At 41.0% G+C, this 17,256-nt stretch overlaps 1 protein-coding gene across 6 annotated transcripts in view; it reads left to right on the top strand.

Annotated features, from left to right (window-relative positions):
* GATB (glutamyl-tRNA amidotransferase subunit B) overlaps nt 1-17,256 on the top strand; it is a 48,170-nt gene that overhangs the window by 13,591 nt on the left and 17,323 nt on the right. For all 6 annotated transcript variants that reach the window (XR_011337358.1, XM_069855713.1, XM_069855712.1 and 3 more), the window contains exons 3-8: nt 7,298-7,411; nt 10,191-10,389; nt 11,379-11,501; nt 14,528-14,641; nt 15,686-15,770; nt 16,146-16,190. Coding sequence is in view for 5 of the 6 variants with exons in the window: in XM_069855713.1 (XP_069711814.1) it covers nt 7,298-7,411; nt 10,191-10,389; nt 11,379-11,501; nt 14,528-14,641; nt 15,686-15,770; nt 16,146-16,190 (680 nt within the window). In the remaining variant the exon portion in view is untranslated. The remainder of the gene's footprint in view (nt 1-7,297; nt 7,412-10,190; nt 10,390-11,378; nt 11,502-14,527; nt 14,642-15,685; nt 15,771-16,145; nt 16,191-17,256) is intronic.

Genomic DNA, 17,256 nt, shown 5'->3' with positions numbered 1-17,256 from the left:
GATGGGAACACCATAGAAATACAATGTTTAATTATGGTATCCTGAACCATTGTATCACCTTTGCGTTGTTCTGTCTTCTCCCTGGGTTCTCCTGCTTGAAACGAGTTCTGTATGGTGGAAGTTTTATTTGGTTTTAGCCACTGATGATGGGATCTGAGACATGAATACCACTGATTTGAGGCAATGCTTCTGGATTGGCTGCTTCCCTACCATGCCAGAAAATAGATTTATTCCATTGAAACCGTTGGTCTGAATGGATTTTTCCATCTGTGGGTTTTTTTCTTTTCCAGCAACCTGTCTCAAAGGGTTGAGAAACCCAGAAGTCGGTCAGCGTTTAAATAACCTTGTATCTGGTGATACCTTCCTGTTTCTCTTACTCCTAAGGGTCAGCAGTTCTCCCTACAGCTGCTGTTTTTTTCTGGTCATCCCTGACACTGGAAGATGCTTCCTCCAGTTCTAAGGCTTGTGATAGGAGCTCTTAGACTGGCTCTTCAGCTTTGCAAGAGCATGCCTTATTCTTTGAGTACGCATAAAGTAACGTGTTTGGGAGCTGAGTGCTTCTTAAAATGTCAGAGTTGTCTGGTTTTAAGATATGACTTGAACGAGTGTGCGCTGCATCACTGCAAGCCAACTTTGCCACCAGACGAGGTTAGGAATAATAATATGTTTTGTATAGCAGCATATATCTTCATATATACCAGACTGCAGAAAGAAAAAGTTACAAAGTATATTAAGGTATATATAATGTCCTTCCCCCCCGCCAAATCTTTCTTTGCTGCTTCAGCCCCTCGGTTGCTATTTTGTTCCCTTTTTCTTAAGCTGAAATCTCTTTCTGTTAATCTAAGATCTTAATATAAAATGTCTAGTTGTCTAGTGATTTCTCCCCTACTTTATTGCCGTTTTCCTTAGGGATAAGAATATAATGCAGGAAATAAGCTGTGAAATAGATGCTGGACTGAAATGCACAAGACCCTGAACTGAGGCTGATCTTTTTAAATTACCCCTGCAGTTAGAGACCTCAGGTTTTGCAGCATATGGGCCCTTTGCAGACCAAACAAATGGGAAGTCTTAGGGCACTTTGTTCTTTAATTTGGATTGGGTCTGATTGCACACCTATTGAAATAAATGGGTTGTTTGGGAAATGGTTATTGCAATGTCCATTCTGTACATGCATAGCTACAAGGGAGTGCCACCCTCCTGTATGTGTGGAAGGATGGCAAGGCAGAAAGCTGTGTTGAAGTACTCATCTGCAGTGTCAGACCGAACAGTCACAATTACATTTGAACTAAGTAGATGTAAGAGTAGTTTATTTTGAAGTTTAACTTACGATTGCACTTCAGAGAACTGGGTGTTGAGCAAGCTGCTACTTTTAACATAGCAAGAATAGTAAGACCGAATATATCCCTTAGTGAAATCAAATAAAAATGGGTGATATGAAATGGGAGTACTGGGAAATATGATTAGGTATTTCTGTTGAGGTTTCTGAAGATTACTGCCTGGTCTACAGGGAGCTGGCTAAGTACATTGCGCTACTTCCTTCTTCCAGCTGTTATTTTGAATGAAAAGGAGCTAAAATTAAATGTTTCTTAGATAAACAGTCCTGTACTTAATTTGATTAATGGTGATTTGCTCATGATTATGGGTAGGAACGAAGATCTTAAGATAGCCAATTAATATGAAATCTTTATTAAAATGTGTGACCTGGAAACAAAAACTTTTAAAATTTCTGAGAAATTATTTTGATTTTACTGTTTTTAGTACAAGGAATACTTTGCTCCATAACTTAGGCCTTCTGGGTGCCACTGTTACAGCAAAGTAACTTTTTTTGTTTTAATAAAAGGTAGCAAAAAAAAACTTTCTCCAGGAGAGAGCTCTAGATGCTTCTTCCTTTTCCCCCCTCAATTATGCTATAAAATACTCATTAGGAAAACAAGAAACTGCATACCTACTCTCTTTAAAATGTAAAAATTATGATTTACTAAATATAGAAACATGTATCTTCACCTATAAAGGGGCTAGCTATCTTTAATGTACTTATATAAGGAGTAAACCTGCTGTTAAAGAAAAAGTGGTTAAAATTGCTTTGGGTGGGAATTTATGCCACAGAAGGTATTCTGTATGGTTTTGTACAGCTATTGAATAGTCTTGTGTTAAACCAAGGTCTTGACTACACTGACATTGCAAATAAAGATGATAAATTTTTAAAAGGAGTCTTTCCGCTTATGGACTAGATGTAGAGAATAGACAAGTATCAGAAAAAGAGAGATCTTGGCTGGATTGTTCTTTGATTCCTTTAGTGCACAGTTACCATGGTGCTATAACAGGAGAGCATAGCTTCAAGGGAAAGGGTGCTGATGTTGTGATGCCATTGTTCAAGCTTTTGACGAGTTTCCAATACGAACACTTTCCATTGCCTTTTGTGATGTCTCTCTAGGATTTTCTTTAAATACCTAGGAGAGATACGCTTCCATTTTAAAAGACCAGAAATATTAAGAAGGCTTTGTAGGCTCTTGTGTTTTGTTCATAGCTATTGCAGGAACTACGTAGCTTTCTTTCAAGAGGCCAGCACTTTGCTAACTTACCAGACTGGGTGGAAAACTGGTTGGATGGCCGGGCCCAGAGAGTGGTGGAAAATGGTGTGAAATCCAGCTGGAGGCCAGTGACAAGTGGGGTTCCCCAGGGCTCAGGGCTGGGTCCAGCCCTGTTCAATGTCTTTATCAATGACCTGGATGAAGGCATTGAGTGCACCCTTAGCAAGTTTGCGGACGACACTGAGCTGGGTGGAAGTGTCGATCTGCTGGAGGGTAGGGAGGCTCTGCAAAGGGATCTGAACAGGCTGGACTGCTGGGCTGAGTCCAACGGCATGAGGTTTAACAAGGCCAAATGCCGGGTCCTGCACTTGGGGCACAACAACCCTATGCAGTGCTACAGACTAGGAGAAGTCTGTCTAGAAAGCTGCCTGGAGGAGAGGGACCTGGGGGTGTTAGTTGACAGCTGACTGAACATGAGCCAGCAGTGTGCCCAGGTGGCCAAGAAGGCCAATGGCATCTTGGCTTGTATCAGAAACGGTGTGACCAGGAGGTCCAGGGAGGTTATTCTCCCTCTGTACTCAGCACTGGTGAGACCGCTCCTTGAATAGTGTGTTCAGTTCTGGGCCCCTCACCACAAGAAGGATATTGAGGCTCTGGAGCAAGTCCAGAGAAGAGCAACGAAGCTGGTGAAGGGGCTGGAGAGCAGGCCTTATGAGGAGCGGCTGAGAGAGCTGGGGTTGTTTAGCCTGGAGAAGAGGAGGCTGAGGGGAGACCTCATTGCTCTCTACAACTAGCTGAAAGGAGGTTGTAGAGAGGAGGGTGCTGGCCTCTTCTCCCAAGTGACAGGGGACAGGAGGAGAGGGAATGGCCTCAAGCTCCGCCAGGGGAGGTTTAGGCTGGACATTAGGAAATAATTTTTCACAGAAAGGGTCATTGGGCACTGGCACAGGCTGCCCAGGGAGGTGGTTGATTCACCTTCCCTGGAGGTGTTTAAGGCACCGTTGGACGAGGTGCTAAGGGGCATGGTTTAGTGTTTAATAGGAATGGTTGGACTCGATGGTCTCTTCCAACCTGGTGATTCTATGATTCTATGACTGGCAGCTGGTCAGTTCAAGCCAGTAATTAAAATTTTTGTCAAATCTGTCAACTTAATAACAGCTCACTGCATAAACAAGCTTGGGGGACTTATTCTAGGTCATTAGTATGAGAAGTTTCACATACTGCGTTGATGTTTATCACTGCAGATTATTTGAAAAGCTGGGCTCATTTGAAGAAAAAGTTGTAGTTTGCCTAAACAACTCTGCTTTATGCCCACAGCTGTGATGGCTGCAATGGTTTGTAGTAGTTCCTTCAGAAAGTGAGCAGTGTTAAACAGGTACATTTTGATTTTTCAGCAAGTGGAGGGTCATCTTATTTTATTTTTTTTCAGAGTCAGGCAGGGCAGAAGAAGCAGAGTGATGTAGTAGGCATATCAGGATGCCATAGTGGGAAAGATCTGCTTTGCAATCCCTTCTGTCACCACAGAGGTTGATAAAAAGGTAGCACAGGATGCTGCACTAGTAAATGAATGATGGTGTATGTACAGTGATTTGGCTACTATGACACATATGCATTATAGTCATCTAAATGTGGAGCAATACTACACAGAAAATAATCCATACTTCATATTTTTATACCAGCTTTTCCGTAGGGCCACCAAAATGGCTTATGACCAGTAGTGCAAAAGCTTCTCACTGGTGTGAATAGTAGGAACTAGTACATATGTGGGAATTATTCCCTTCACCTCAAAACAGTGTTATCCTTTAGGGTGATTACTAAAATACATGCTACCTTGTTTGAAGCTGTCACACCCAGGATCCACGTGGCTCACATCCAGGCCTGAAGAGGGGTGGGGGGTGCATTTCTCTGTGCAGCGATCTAGAGGCCAACAAGGTCACTCTCAGGGTGAAAATCAAAAGAAATATTTATTCTGACTCGGGCAAACATAAACTGACCAAAATACTTGGGTGCACAGCCGAGACATGGGGTTGCAACTTTCCAAAATTACAGGAACAAATCCCAACCTGTTCAGATCACAGTGTGATCCCTGAATGCAGCCAAGGTCACTTGGATCCAATCCAACACACGCACTGTAAGGTAGCAGGAGAGATAAAGAGAGAAAGAGAGGGAAGGGAAAAGGAAAGAAATCACCACATCAATGGACAGCGGTAGTTCCTCGGCAACACAGAAGCAGCAGCTTCTTCCAGGCCGCATGATCTGGGCTGGTCTGTTTGAAGTGATGGTGGAGAGAGCCAGCCACGTGGTTCCTTGCGAGTTCTTTTATAAGACCTGTCCGACCCCCATCAGCACGTGTTGGGGGCGGTGCTCCTGCCATGTGTCTTTTGGGAGGGTTGGGCCTGGGCAGTCCAGCGGGTGGAGGAAGGCTGGCAGAAAAGCTGCGTCTACCACTGCATCACCTTCCCCTGCAGCAGCCACCTCCGGACCTTGAGCTCAGCCAGGCAATGCAGAGCTGTACTTACTCCTGCACCTCCTGTCCATTGAACCCGGCGCCACAGATGAGGCCCTCGGGTAATATCCCAAGCTCTGTCCTTGGGGAGGTCTGCTGCTGCATCATCTCTATTATTTGTTGCTGGTGCCACCAAACAAACACACAAATGGCCAGCCTTCAGACAAAATGTTTAAGGCAAAGAAAGAAGCAAAATCGGGCTTTACGGAAGAAAAATATAAGAGCAAGTGGTCAGAGGCAGTAGTTGTAGTGTAATCATTAGCTGAACTCCTCCAGTGTTCAAATAATATGCTGTGAGGCACTAACTGACTGCAACTCAGGAGTTAGGTTTTGTTCTCTAATTATTGTTGGTCACAACCCCTGCACTATCAGGAGGTTTAATAAGATGCTGGTTCACTACTTTGTCGCAGTGGTGTTTTGAGTCTACCTAGTCCTTATGGAGCCTTAATGGCTTTCTGGTGACCAGTTGCTGAAGGATTATCTGGAACACTACTCCCTTTGTTGTAAACCTGAACAAGATCCTGCCATTAGGCTGTAGTAGTTGCTTGTATATTTAAAAGTGTTAAGATATTTTAAGCATTGAATAAACTGACTAGAACAGTTTCAGGCAACCTTAAACAGTAAAAAAAAAAAAAAAGTATCTGTTCTGCCTGGAAGCATTATACTGCTGAAGACAGAAGCATCTACTGTATAATGAATTGCAGCTATGCTACTAAAATAAATCCATATTTCATAGTTACCAATTTTACTTTAGGTTACAGTCAGGACTAATCGCATTCATTTTGCTGTGGATCGGTATTTCAAAGGGAAGTTGCTCTTCCTCTTTTCTCATTTAAAATTTACCTTATGTATCTTTTAAAATTTTTAATAAATAAAATATGCCTGAACAGATGATGTGTTCTAGTTAGCCATATATAGCTGCACTAAAAATTTGAAAGTTCCCTCATTAAGATGCCTTAAATATTTAATTTCTTGTCTGTATAAGCAATTTTAAAGTTTCTGTTATACGAAGAGATTCCCTTATTTTCTCTTATTGAGTTTTGAAATACTACATGAGTAAAGGAAAGAGATTAATTTTCCAGCTGAAGGTATAAGATGATGAGAAACGTACAGCTGCTTAATCTGTTTCAGAAATCAGGCTGAAGAATATAAAAAGTAAATAGTGTCAGAAACATTGAAGAAAACATTAGTTAAGCCTTTTGTGTTCTGGTCAATGCAGATGAAGTCATGTAGATTCTTTTACATAATGTGCCTCTATAATGGTTCTGCTGGAAGTTGACTTCTTGGCAGCTGTATACCACAGAATTAAGACGGATAAAGTTCTTTTCCTGTTTCAAAATACTGTAAGTGTAAACGTGCCAAAGTTGTACTAAGTCAAATTCAATCTTTTTTTCTTTCCAGTTTTATCCATTCCAGTAGTTAAACCAACTGTTAAATTAATGAGAGCACTTTTGAAAAAACCCATAACTTTGAAACATTGCTTGTTTAGAACTTTTTGGAGTGGAATTTTCTTCCTCCTCTGGATCCCGATCCTGCTGAGGAGATAAGAGGGTCATGGGGAGTGATGGGTCCATGGTGAGAAACAGCATTTAATGCCTTTATTTCTTCATTAAGGCCTTGCTGTGTCTTTGGATCATGTGGCATTCTGCAAGAACCTTAATCCCATGGGTTCCATGTGTACTGGAAGTGCATGTATACTTGTAGCCGTGGGATCAATTGATGTCTCTTTGGTTCTGTTTTAGCAAAGCATATAAGTGTGGTTGATTTCAGCCTGGTTAAGCAAAGCATTGGCATCTATGTGTATGTACTCATGAGTTCACTTCTGTGGTTATGGGTGTTCTGAAGAGTTTTACTGAAATGGCATTGCAGTCCCTAATGTAAATCCCCTGTGTTTCCAGTTCTCAAGATGAGCTGACAGCTGGTTATAAGTCAATTATCATTTGTTATGATTTGTCTTTTGAATCTTTGAGAGTGCAAGAGTGCTGAGATGTTTGCAGAAGTAGCAAGCCGGAACAGTGCACACCTCCTTACGTGGCAGGACAAAATGACTGAATGGCTTGTTTTTTTCATCTTAAATTTTTGCAGATTTGTAGCTACCACAACTTTAATGATGAATAATAACTACCCACGCAAAGAAAGAGATACAATGGTGGCTGAAGGCAAGCAAAATTGAATATATACTCCACATAAGACAATGTGTGGGAGACGCATTTGTTACGTATTGAGTATCTGAGCAAAACCATGTGTCATGTTTCCTTAGGTTCTCAACAGGAGATGTGTAGAAGCAGCAGTGATGACAGGCTTGGCACTCAACTGCAGCATAAACAAGAAGTCCTTGTTTGACAGAAAGCACTATTTCTATGCAGATCTGCCTGTAAGTATGTAGTATGGCTGGTCCCTTTATGGCTGTAGGAAAGGACAAGTCTGGAGTAGAGATGGCAATAGGGGATGAGAGATGCTATTTCTGTTTTCAGTTAATGTTCTGCTCACCCCAACCGGATGCTGTGCTGCGCCCTTATGAATAGAGAGCTGTACCCTGCTGCTCACTGATTGAATATGATTGCTCTGATTGCTGACTCCTTGCTTAGCTGCACAATTCCAGTAGCTTAATGTAATTGAATTGGGAGCTGGAGCTGCTTTGCCCCTTAAGTTCCCAATTCCTGGTGTTTAGTACTAATTGTCTGTTAGGGTAAAAGCAGGCTGATAATAGTCCTTCATTTAAAGTTAGTGTGTAACACAGGTTCCAGTGGTATGAACGTAATATTGTCTTTTTTTGTGTATGCCTAGGGACTTAAAAATATTTCATTTCCCTTTTAAATTTTCTCAGTCAGTAGTTCAAATAAATTTTTAAAAATATTGAGAAACCGAGTCTTTGCAGTATGGTTTGTCAGGAATTTTCATATTTTGTAGAAGGTGTCACTGGAAGCCAAATGCATTTTACCACACTCGATATGGGTGTAGAAATATTGAAATCATTTAACAACCTGACTTATGTCATTGCAACAGGGTGCAGCAGTGATTGAGCCTTTTTTTCTGTCTTAATGAAATTAAACCCAAACTACTTTCTGTCTCCCTTTTTTTGTTTGAGCATTGGAAATACTTTAAAGACACACAAAATATATTCAGATAGAATTGCTTCCCACCTCAGAAGGGTAGTAATGTTATAGTTGCCTACTGGAGACCTGGATCTCACAAGAGGTTCCTGTTCTGTTTTCTTCTAGATTGGGAACTTGTGGCTCTTTGGTGAAGTTGATGTATTTACTGGTTTGGTTTCTGGGGATAACTTTGCTATTACTTGTGAGCCATTAAGAGGCCTTTTTGTTGGAGGCTCTGTAGTGAGCTACTTACTGGGAATGTGAAACACAAACTTAACAGTTTGAATTACTAATACTTTCTTCTTTTTCTTATAAAATTATGTTCAAGGCCATTCCCAGACCAGAAGGAGAAAGTGAAATAGCAGGAAATAAACATGACTTTCAAAATGCATTGACACATCATAAAGAAACACCAAAACCATCACAGAGATGTTTGCAAGCTGCCCTTGGTGTTTCTGCTGTTAAACTGAAAACAATCTCTCACATTCTTGTGGTGTCTGCCATCAGTGTACTGCTTAGAAGCTGTATGGGAAAATACTGTCATAGGAAAGAAACTGCATCCCTGTGTTAGAGGAGAAAAGTGAGGTGGAAGAAAGTATTTACAGCATCAAGTGGGCTGCCATTGTTTGCAGACATGAGTTACAGGGTCCTCTGGTCAGATAAGCATGGAAATTTGGTCGAAGAGGTGTTTACATTTTATTAGCTTGAAACATGTAATTTTGGCTCTCTGTTGGCCGAGTTCTGCAGTTTAATCACTGACAATAAACTGGTTGACCTGCATTTTGTAGTGAAACAGTCTAGTCAGGAACCCTGTAATAAGATGCAGATTTAGGCTAATGAGCTGTATAGAACAGATAAAATAAATCCAGCTCTTAAGGTCGTTTGACAATGGGATTATTGTTGCTCCTGAAAATGGGGCTTTGGATTGGAAATGGGATTCTTGTTATTTATTGTCACTCACTATTTCAGGCTTTAAAAAATTAATTTTAATGAGATGTTTCAGGAGATGGGAAGAGCTGTATGATTACCATAGGCTGCGTAGAGTCAGTTATTTTATTTTTGTTATAGTGAATATGGCTAGAAGGTCATGCACTTCATTGCATGTTTAAATTGAGCTGTTCACAGGGCTAGACCATTGTTCTCCATTCCAATGCGCTGTCATCATCTACGTTTTAGAGTAAGCCTATACTCCCTGCAAAATATGCAAATGCTCCTCCCAGTTCATTAAAATCTGACAGGCTTTTTTTTTAATTCTCACCACTGGGGACATGAGCAGGCTAGGAAGGAGGAAGAGACGGGGATCCTGCCTCAACAGAGTAATGATTCACTTCTATATTTCTACATCATTGAAGTTATTCCAATACCTTGTCACTGGCAGCCCCTTTTCTGACTCACAGTTTCCTCTTTGAGTGGAGTCCCAGGCATGAGGTCGCATTTATCAGCTGCTGTGTTATGTAGGATTGCAGTGTCTATCTTTTAAATTGCTACATTAATGAAATTGATTTTTCTCATTTCCTTGATTTCCACTCCGCCTTCCTTCTCCCTCTCCTCCCTTCTAATGAATAAAGTTCTGAACAGGCAGAGAGGGGTATTCAGCCTGATGGCAGAATGAATCATAGCCCCAGCTTGAAGATGAAGGTATGGTAACTGGCTTCAGACAAGATTTAACATGCTCACGGAACCACAGGCATCAAAGAACCTCTTCTAGTCCTTTTTCTGCCCTAAGGCGCTATTGGTGAAATTTATGTCATCCTTGGCAAGTGGTCATACAGTTGATTATTGATTATACTTGCCTGTACTGAGGAATGCTCTTATTTTTTTCCAGACTTCCAGCTTCTCACATTAATGTAGAATTCTAGACCCTTCTTCTAGCATGCTTCCTTTCCAGCTAAGCAAAATAAGTTAGGACTTTACATGTGCATGACCTCTTATATAGGTCACTATGGAATATGTTGCATTTTCAGTTTTGTTCTTAATCTATAATACTTGCACTTGACCATGCTGCTGCTTTCTTTTATTTCATGTTTTATTTCAGTATAAAACTAATTTTATTGACAGGCCGGCTATCAAATCACTCAGCAAAGAGTTCCTATTGCAGTGAATGGAAGTCTGTCATATGGTCTCTGCATAGACAACAAAATGAGCCAGATGGTGACCAAAACTGTGAGGATTAAACAAATTCAGTTGGAGCAAGACAGTGGAAAGAGTCTCCATGATGACACAAGGAGCCAGACTCTCGTTGACTTGAATAGGGCTGGTAGGCTTCAATTATTTTCCTGTTTTTTTCCTTTCTTGGTAAGATGAGTCTTTAAAGGTAAATGGTTGACTTGGAACAGGTGAAAACCAAAACCAGCCTAATGTCTTTCTTCTTGAAAATAAAACTTCATCAAAATGACCATTGCACTTGAAGCAGGGGAATACTTGAATTTATTAATGGCCAGTGGAGTTTTCTCACTGTTGGTTGATGTCAATTGGCAGTAGCAAGTTAGGAATCTGTTGGCTCCAGTTTGCTCAAAACTATATGTATCAGTCACATATAGTTTTGCCACTCAGCAGTTTAAGCTCTTGCCACTGTGTGCACTGCTAAAAAAAAATAAAATATCTCAGACCTAGTGAATCAAGTTTGTGTACAGAAAGAGCAACTGCTGGGATTTGTCAGTGCATGAGTCAGGCATTTCTTTTGATTATTATCTTTGCAAAACTGTACATTTTCTCTTTAAACTTTGAAATTGTAAATGGAATGAACCAAATTAGCACAAAACATGGGCAGCAATGTGGATGGCTGAGCCGAAGTGGAACATAGTGCTCTAGCGTCTATGGAGTTTAGGGGCCGTAGCTGCTCATATTCTTTGAAAGCTGGATCCTGAAGCTAAAAATGAGACTACATCTGTTTACAGTTCTGTCTGTTTCAAAATTAGTTTAAGATAAATAAATTGGAATCTGGGATCAGATTGGCCTTAAATGTGAGTTCTCCTAGAAAAAGGTAGAAGAGGGAATGTGTCCTGATCTGCATGTCATCTAAGGCTGGAGGAAAAGTTTTTATAGCAGTCCACAGCTGGGCCCATAGCGACAGTTATTAAATAATACATGGGGGTTTGGGCTTTGGGTTCGTTTGGGTTTTGGGGTTTTGGTTTTTGTTTTTTTTTCAAAAAAAGCCCAAGTGCTTTCATGTATTTAGCCAGTTGCAGTCTAATATGACAAGATCAAAAGCTATTGTTGAAAATCTTCCATCTCTTTCCCTGATAGGAGTTGGCCTTATGGAGGTTGTCATGGAGCCTGATATGTGCTGTGGGGAAGAAGCAGCTGCAGCAGTCAGAGAGCTTCAGCTCATTCTTCAAACACTTGGGAGCAGCCAGGCAGTCATGGCAGGTACAGGAGGGGGAAGGGTATGCTCCCTTCACCAGTGATTCTCTGCATTTGCAGGAGTTTAGCAGCTTCTGGTTATTTTGCTCTGTGGTTGCTTATAATGCATAGCCTTTTCTAGCTGTTGTTCTTACAGTCCTTGGAGCCTGTCCTAATGTCTGCTGTGCTCCAGGTGTCCTGATGAGCCTTGCCTTCCTCTGCAGAGATTTGCAGTGCTATGTTTTATATTGACTCGCGCAATAACTTTACAGGATAAACCTAGACAGGCAGGAACGTCCCCTGGGTTCTTGTCTGTCTGTCCTGATCTTGCTTGCCAGGGTGCTGCAGCACAGGGGATCTGTAGTAAGGATTAGTTGTAGAATGTGGAAGTTATGGGACAAAGTAACAGAAGCACGGATCGTCTTGTAAGTTGTTTGTCAGGTCTCAACTAGTCATAATATAGTGCTGGTGTTATGGATAAGATCAAGTAAACAACAGCCCATGGCAGACATGGATGCTGTGATTAATTTAAGAACAAATGAGACTGCAGCTTTTACCCTACTTCATAATTGCATATGCTTACTCTGTCTCTCCCTTCCCTCCAGCATTACCTTCACTCCATCTCAATTTCTCTTCCTGCTGGGGATATCACTACTGGTATGGGGAGGTGTTGGTTTGTGCTGTACAGCAGGCTTGCAGATACCGGTCTGTGGTGTTAGAGGCCAAGGTCTGTAGCTATCTCCTGGCGTTTATCTCCATGCATCTCTCTGATCTTCAAGCTCCTCCCTCACCTACAGGATCTCTGCGGCCAAGATCGCTACTGTCTTTCAGAGACCACTTCTTCTTCTGGGAACCCCTATTTTTAGTTCTTCTTTCTGGAGCACATAAGGGCCCAGTTTTCCCAATAGGTGATGTGCACAACATGTGATCAGCCTCCCAACAGCCGATTCTGTCTCATGCCTCTCTATTGACTGGAGGGTTCAGGACATGCCATTTTTGCTCAGTCCTAACATTATCAAAATTTATAAACAGCCCGTGGTTTCAGCTAGCAAATATCAGGTTTCTGCTTGAGAGTTTAGAAGTACAGTTTTGGGCATTCATCTCGTCCACACGTTCACCCAATTATAAGCTACCTATTAGTGTTCACAATGTAAGCTATATTTCTGCCTGTGACAGTTGGCCTCACTGTTCTGGCAACAAATTCAGTCCATACTATAAGTGGATGTGTCTCCTAGAGAACTGAGTTAGAGTGGTGCATGTATCACCCAGTAAATGGGATCCAATAAACGTTGGCTAGTGATGCAAATCTAATTTAATGTAGGGGGAAATAATAATTGCTAGACATTATATATGTCTCTGAATCTTTTCAATTGCCATTGGAATTGATCTATGATATCTTTTATTGCAGTGAGATCTCTGGCGTTAGAGGAGAATTCCAATGTTGAGAATATTTTTCTTCCAGTGCAGTTTGCTTTAAAAGTATTTGGATTTTTTTTCAATGTGGTATTTTTAGGGGCTTTGTGCTGTGGTTTTCCCTCATCATAATTACTTTCTTTCAAATAAGGGCTTTACAGTCTCATATTTTACCTTCGTTCTACTTGGGTGTTCAGTGAAGACAAGCGCCCAGTTTTATCAGGTATTATTTCATTAACAATGAACAGATGAAAAGATGATTTCATTGCTAAGTGAAAGGGAAAGAAACTGGGCTTAAAGTGGACTTAAAGCACAAAAAGCTTTTTTAAGAACATTTGGGGCCTAGCTCTCCTTTCAGTTATGCCTGATTAAGTTCATTATCTCATCACATTGACACATTCAAGTAGAAGCAGGTCATGTCTCATAATGAAGCAAGGGCAGGACAAGGCTATTCCTCTTTTGGAACAAGTGCTCATTTCACCCCAAAGAGGGAGCACATGCAAAACACTTCTCTTGAAAGAGATGTTGGGCCAGTCCAACACCTTTGTCCTTCATTTGCAAGTCTGGCAAGACTCTATGAAGACAGAGGAAATTAGTGTGCTGTTACCCAGCCTGCTTTTAGTGTCCTAAGCCCTCTCTAGTCAATTTGAATCTATTGGCTGGAATGGATTTTGAAGCTGTAGACATCTTCACAAGTTTAACTCTGAGCTGGTTTGCACTCCCTTTAATAATGAACAGTAAGCGTTTGCTTCTTTTTATCTCTATTTGAAATAAAAAAAAAAAAAGGGCAATATTGGAAAAATGCTCTTTCTTTTTAATACAACCTCTCCTGTTTGCTTATTGCCACCAGCTGAATAACTATGGCAAGCTTTTTCTTCCCAAAAGGAATGTCTCTGGAGGGACAAAATTTAAAAAGACACAATTACAAGTTATGGTTGAGTTATTAAAGATCTCTAAGGACGTTATTCCATTTTGGACTAAACGTACAGGATGCTTTCATACATAACATTGTATTCAGTCTCAATTTTGGCAGCCCGGGAAAGCTGAGACAAGGGGAGATTGCAGTATCTTGAAGGAGAAAAAAATTACAAAAAAAAATCCACTAGGACTCACATTTTGTCCCTGAGCTGTAAATTTCCAAGAACACCTTAGTAAATCTGTTCAACATAGTTGTAAGTTCTTGTGTTCCATGCTAGGGTAGTATATATCCATCAAATTGTAATTCTAAAATGTGTTTTTAATGTTGATTTTAGAGGAATGGAAGCTCACAATCCACCACTTTAAGTTTCTTGTCTGATTCTACCCTTTATTTAAGAGCTGTGCATCAGAAGCTTTTTTTCACTACATGGCTTAAAGGATCTGTGTTGCACTGTACCATGCAGTTTTCTCTGAGTGGAATTACAAGCACTAATTTTGTTTAAAGCAGTAGTGTCCTCAGAAAAAGTTGAATTATTGGAGGCAAAATCTTGAGCTGGAATTATAAGCAGAATGCTCTGATTAGGTGGTTGTTACTCCTTTCTTAACATACAGAAGTCTGCTATTAATGCTCTGCACATAATGTGCAGTTTATTAATGCCTGCCAAGGCTTTAACTCTAGCTTACAGGGCAGGCTGTTCTGTTGATGATGTTTCTTTTTACAGAGGGTCAGCTGAGAGTGGATGCCAATGTTTCTGTGCATCACCCTGGAGACCCTCATGGAGTGAGGACTGAAGTGAAGAACATTAATAGCATACGGTTCCTGGCAAAAGCAGTAGGTAAGTGATGGTTGCTTCATAGCAGGAGCATTGTAGATAATTTATGTGGTCTGAAATGAAATGTGTCATGCTCTTGAATGTGGTAATTGACCTTAAACGTCCTGACTAGCTTCGTCTGGGTGTCCCATACATGTGCCTTGCTCGTGGGTCCGCAAGTCCCATTTAAGCTCAGGCCGGAGCCATCAAGATCTTGCCTGAGCTACATCACAGGTGTGCCTTTTTTCATTCCTATCTCCTGATGGACTTTGGACATGTTCTGTAGTCTTGTTCCCAGTCCTGTCTATGAACTTATTTCATACTGCTTCTGACTGAATTCCCTGGATGGACCCTGGACGCAAATCATCCCTTCACCTTGACTGCGGCTGTCAGTAGACCTTTGCACATGCCTCTGCCCATGCTATTCAGACCAGTGAGACTGCACTGGGTAGCGAGGGCACTGCCTGTGCTGTGGTCACCCTCTGCTCCTGCCCTGTCCCTCCTTATGGAGCAGATCTGCTTTTGCTGCTCTCTGACAGAATAAATCTTAGTACGGGGTACTGTGTAGATAGCAGCCATGTTGGTCTGCAGTTTTCTTGCAGAGATAACCCTCTGCCTGCAAGAAGAATAAAGCTGATGATTCAATGCTTCATGTGTTTATTACTGAAAGATATTAGTGGTAGCTGTGTCCTCCAATGTAAGCGATTGCTTTCCACCAAGTATAGTGGGTGCTGTGTGTGAAGTTCAGATGCAGCCTGGGTTTGAGCAAAAAAGGATGATTATTACATCTCCAAAAGAAAATTCAACTGAGTGATAGGAAGGTCACTAGGAATGTGTTCCTTGACTGCAATGGAATGAAAGAAGATGAGGAAAAAAAGCAAAAAGGAAACAGTGCTGGAGAGAGAGAGGGACAGTGACTGATGATCCTGCCTGTAACTACTTCTGATTATTTCATTAAGGTTAAAATGAAAAACTATTCAATTATTGCATAGCAGTGAAAAATTAAATAGTGGAGTGTACAAAAGTTAATTGTGCTGTATAACAAGCTTATTCTTTTGTTTCTTTCAGACTATGAAATACAGAGGCAAATTGAAGAACTTGAAAATGGAGGAACAATTCTGAATGAAACAAGAGCCTTTGATTCTAGGCTTGGGTGAGTTTTTATTGTGCTAGGACATCAGGAATGCTACCATTAGAATGCCAGGGATACCTAGTGACATGATCAGGGGAGATAATGTAGTATTGCTTGACTTGTGTCTTCTAAAGCTAATGTTCACAAGCATAGTCTCCTCACAGGTAGTATTATTCTTAAAGTATTATTCTTAAAGTTGAGACTTTTTCACGACAGATTGTGTGCAACATCAAGCAGTGTCTGTGTGAAAATGACTGCACTTTCACATACACTCATTCTTTGAGAAAGGCTTGAGAAGCTTTCCTGATCATCAGGGGCCAAGTGTTTGGTTTCCATTTTTGCCAAAAAATTAATACTGTGGTGTACCACGTCTTACTTGTTCTGTTTTTATTTTAGGTGCACTGTGCCAATGAGAGACAAAGAAGGGAAACAGGATTATCGGTACTTTTTTTTCATAAAGTTAACGTTTCAAGAACTGAGAATTTATTTCATGACTTAAGTGTAGTCAATGTAATGAGCATATAGATTTAATCAGCACACTGAGTATGTCTTGGAAGTTTACCTTCCACTAGAAGGGGCGAAAAGCTATCAAAATTAATGCTGGTCTGAGCAGTTCAGATCCTTGTCTCATCCCTGTCTGACACCTTTCCCAAAAAACTAAGCCAGAGTACCTTAGTTTAAAGTGAGTAAGTTGAAGGTTTACTTTGTGGGCAGTACACACATATTTGTAAGAATGCCAGGCATAAAACATAAGAATATTCTGAATTAAGCATTGCTCCTGCTTCAAGAAAATACCGAGGAAAATGTTTCTAGATAGCGAGCCCTGCCTCTCCATGCTTGAATTCTGTGATCATGCATCACAGTCACTGGTTGAATATCCTAATTGCTGTTGAAATGTGTCAACATTTATAGGCAGGTTTTTACCTTAAGGTCTTTGTAGACCTAATGAAGATGTTACCTCGCTAAGTACTTCTTGCCTTCCATCAGTGTGAGATGACAGGTATGAAATCATAAACAGCCACCCAAGAACGTTTTAGGTTTTGGAGTCCTGTTGGGAAGCAGTGCTGCTGGGGCAATGCTGCAAAGCAGCAATACAGCTGCTTAGTGGCCTGGCAGAGGAAGTAATCACACTTGTGTATTGATCGGATCAGGGAGAGTGATACAGCTCGGTGATTGGTGATTTCTCTGGGCACCCCTTCTCTCACTCTGCTTACTTGCCTCCTGCCCTGGTTAGCCCCATCTTAGTGCTGGTCCTGCCAGTAGTTCCCTAGCTTTGCCTCTCAGAGAGAGTCTTCCTGTTACTCCCAGATTCACTTCCCGGCTGGAGAATTGTAGTTCTGTGGGAGAACTTTCAGAGCCTCATAGCTTTGCTTTATTCTTGTTGCTGTTAAATCTATATACGTTCTACCACTGATCATGCTACAGCAGCGCAAGGATTTTGAAAACATCCACAAACTTGAAGTCTGCTTTTCAAATTATTGTTTGTAGAAATACAGCAGATAAAGGT

The sequence above is a fragment of the Phaenicophaeus curvirostris genome, chromosome 4 (genome assembly GCF_032191515.1).
Source record: "Phaenicophaeus curvirostris isolate KB17595 chromosome 4, BPBGC_Pcur_1.0, whole genome shotgun sequence".
In the NCBI taxonomy this organism is placed as follows: domain Eukaryota; kingdom Metazoa; phylum Chordata; class Aves; order Cuculiformes; family Cuculidae; genus Phaenicophaeus; species Phaenicophaeus curvirostris.
This window is presented reverse-complemented; position numbering and strand designations above follow the sequence as displayed.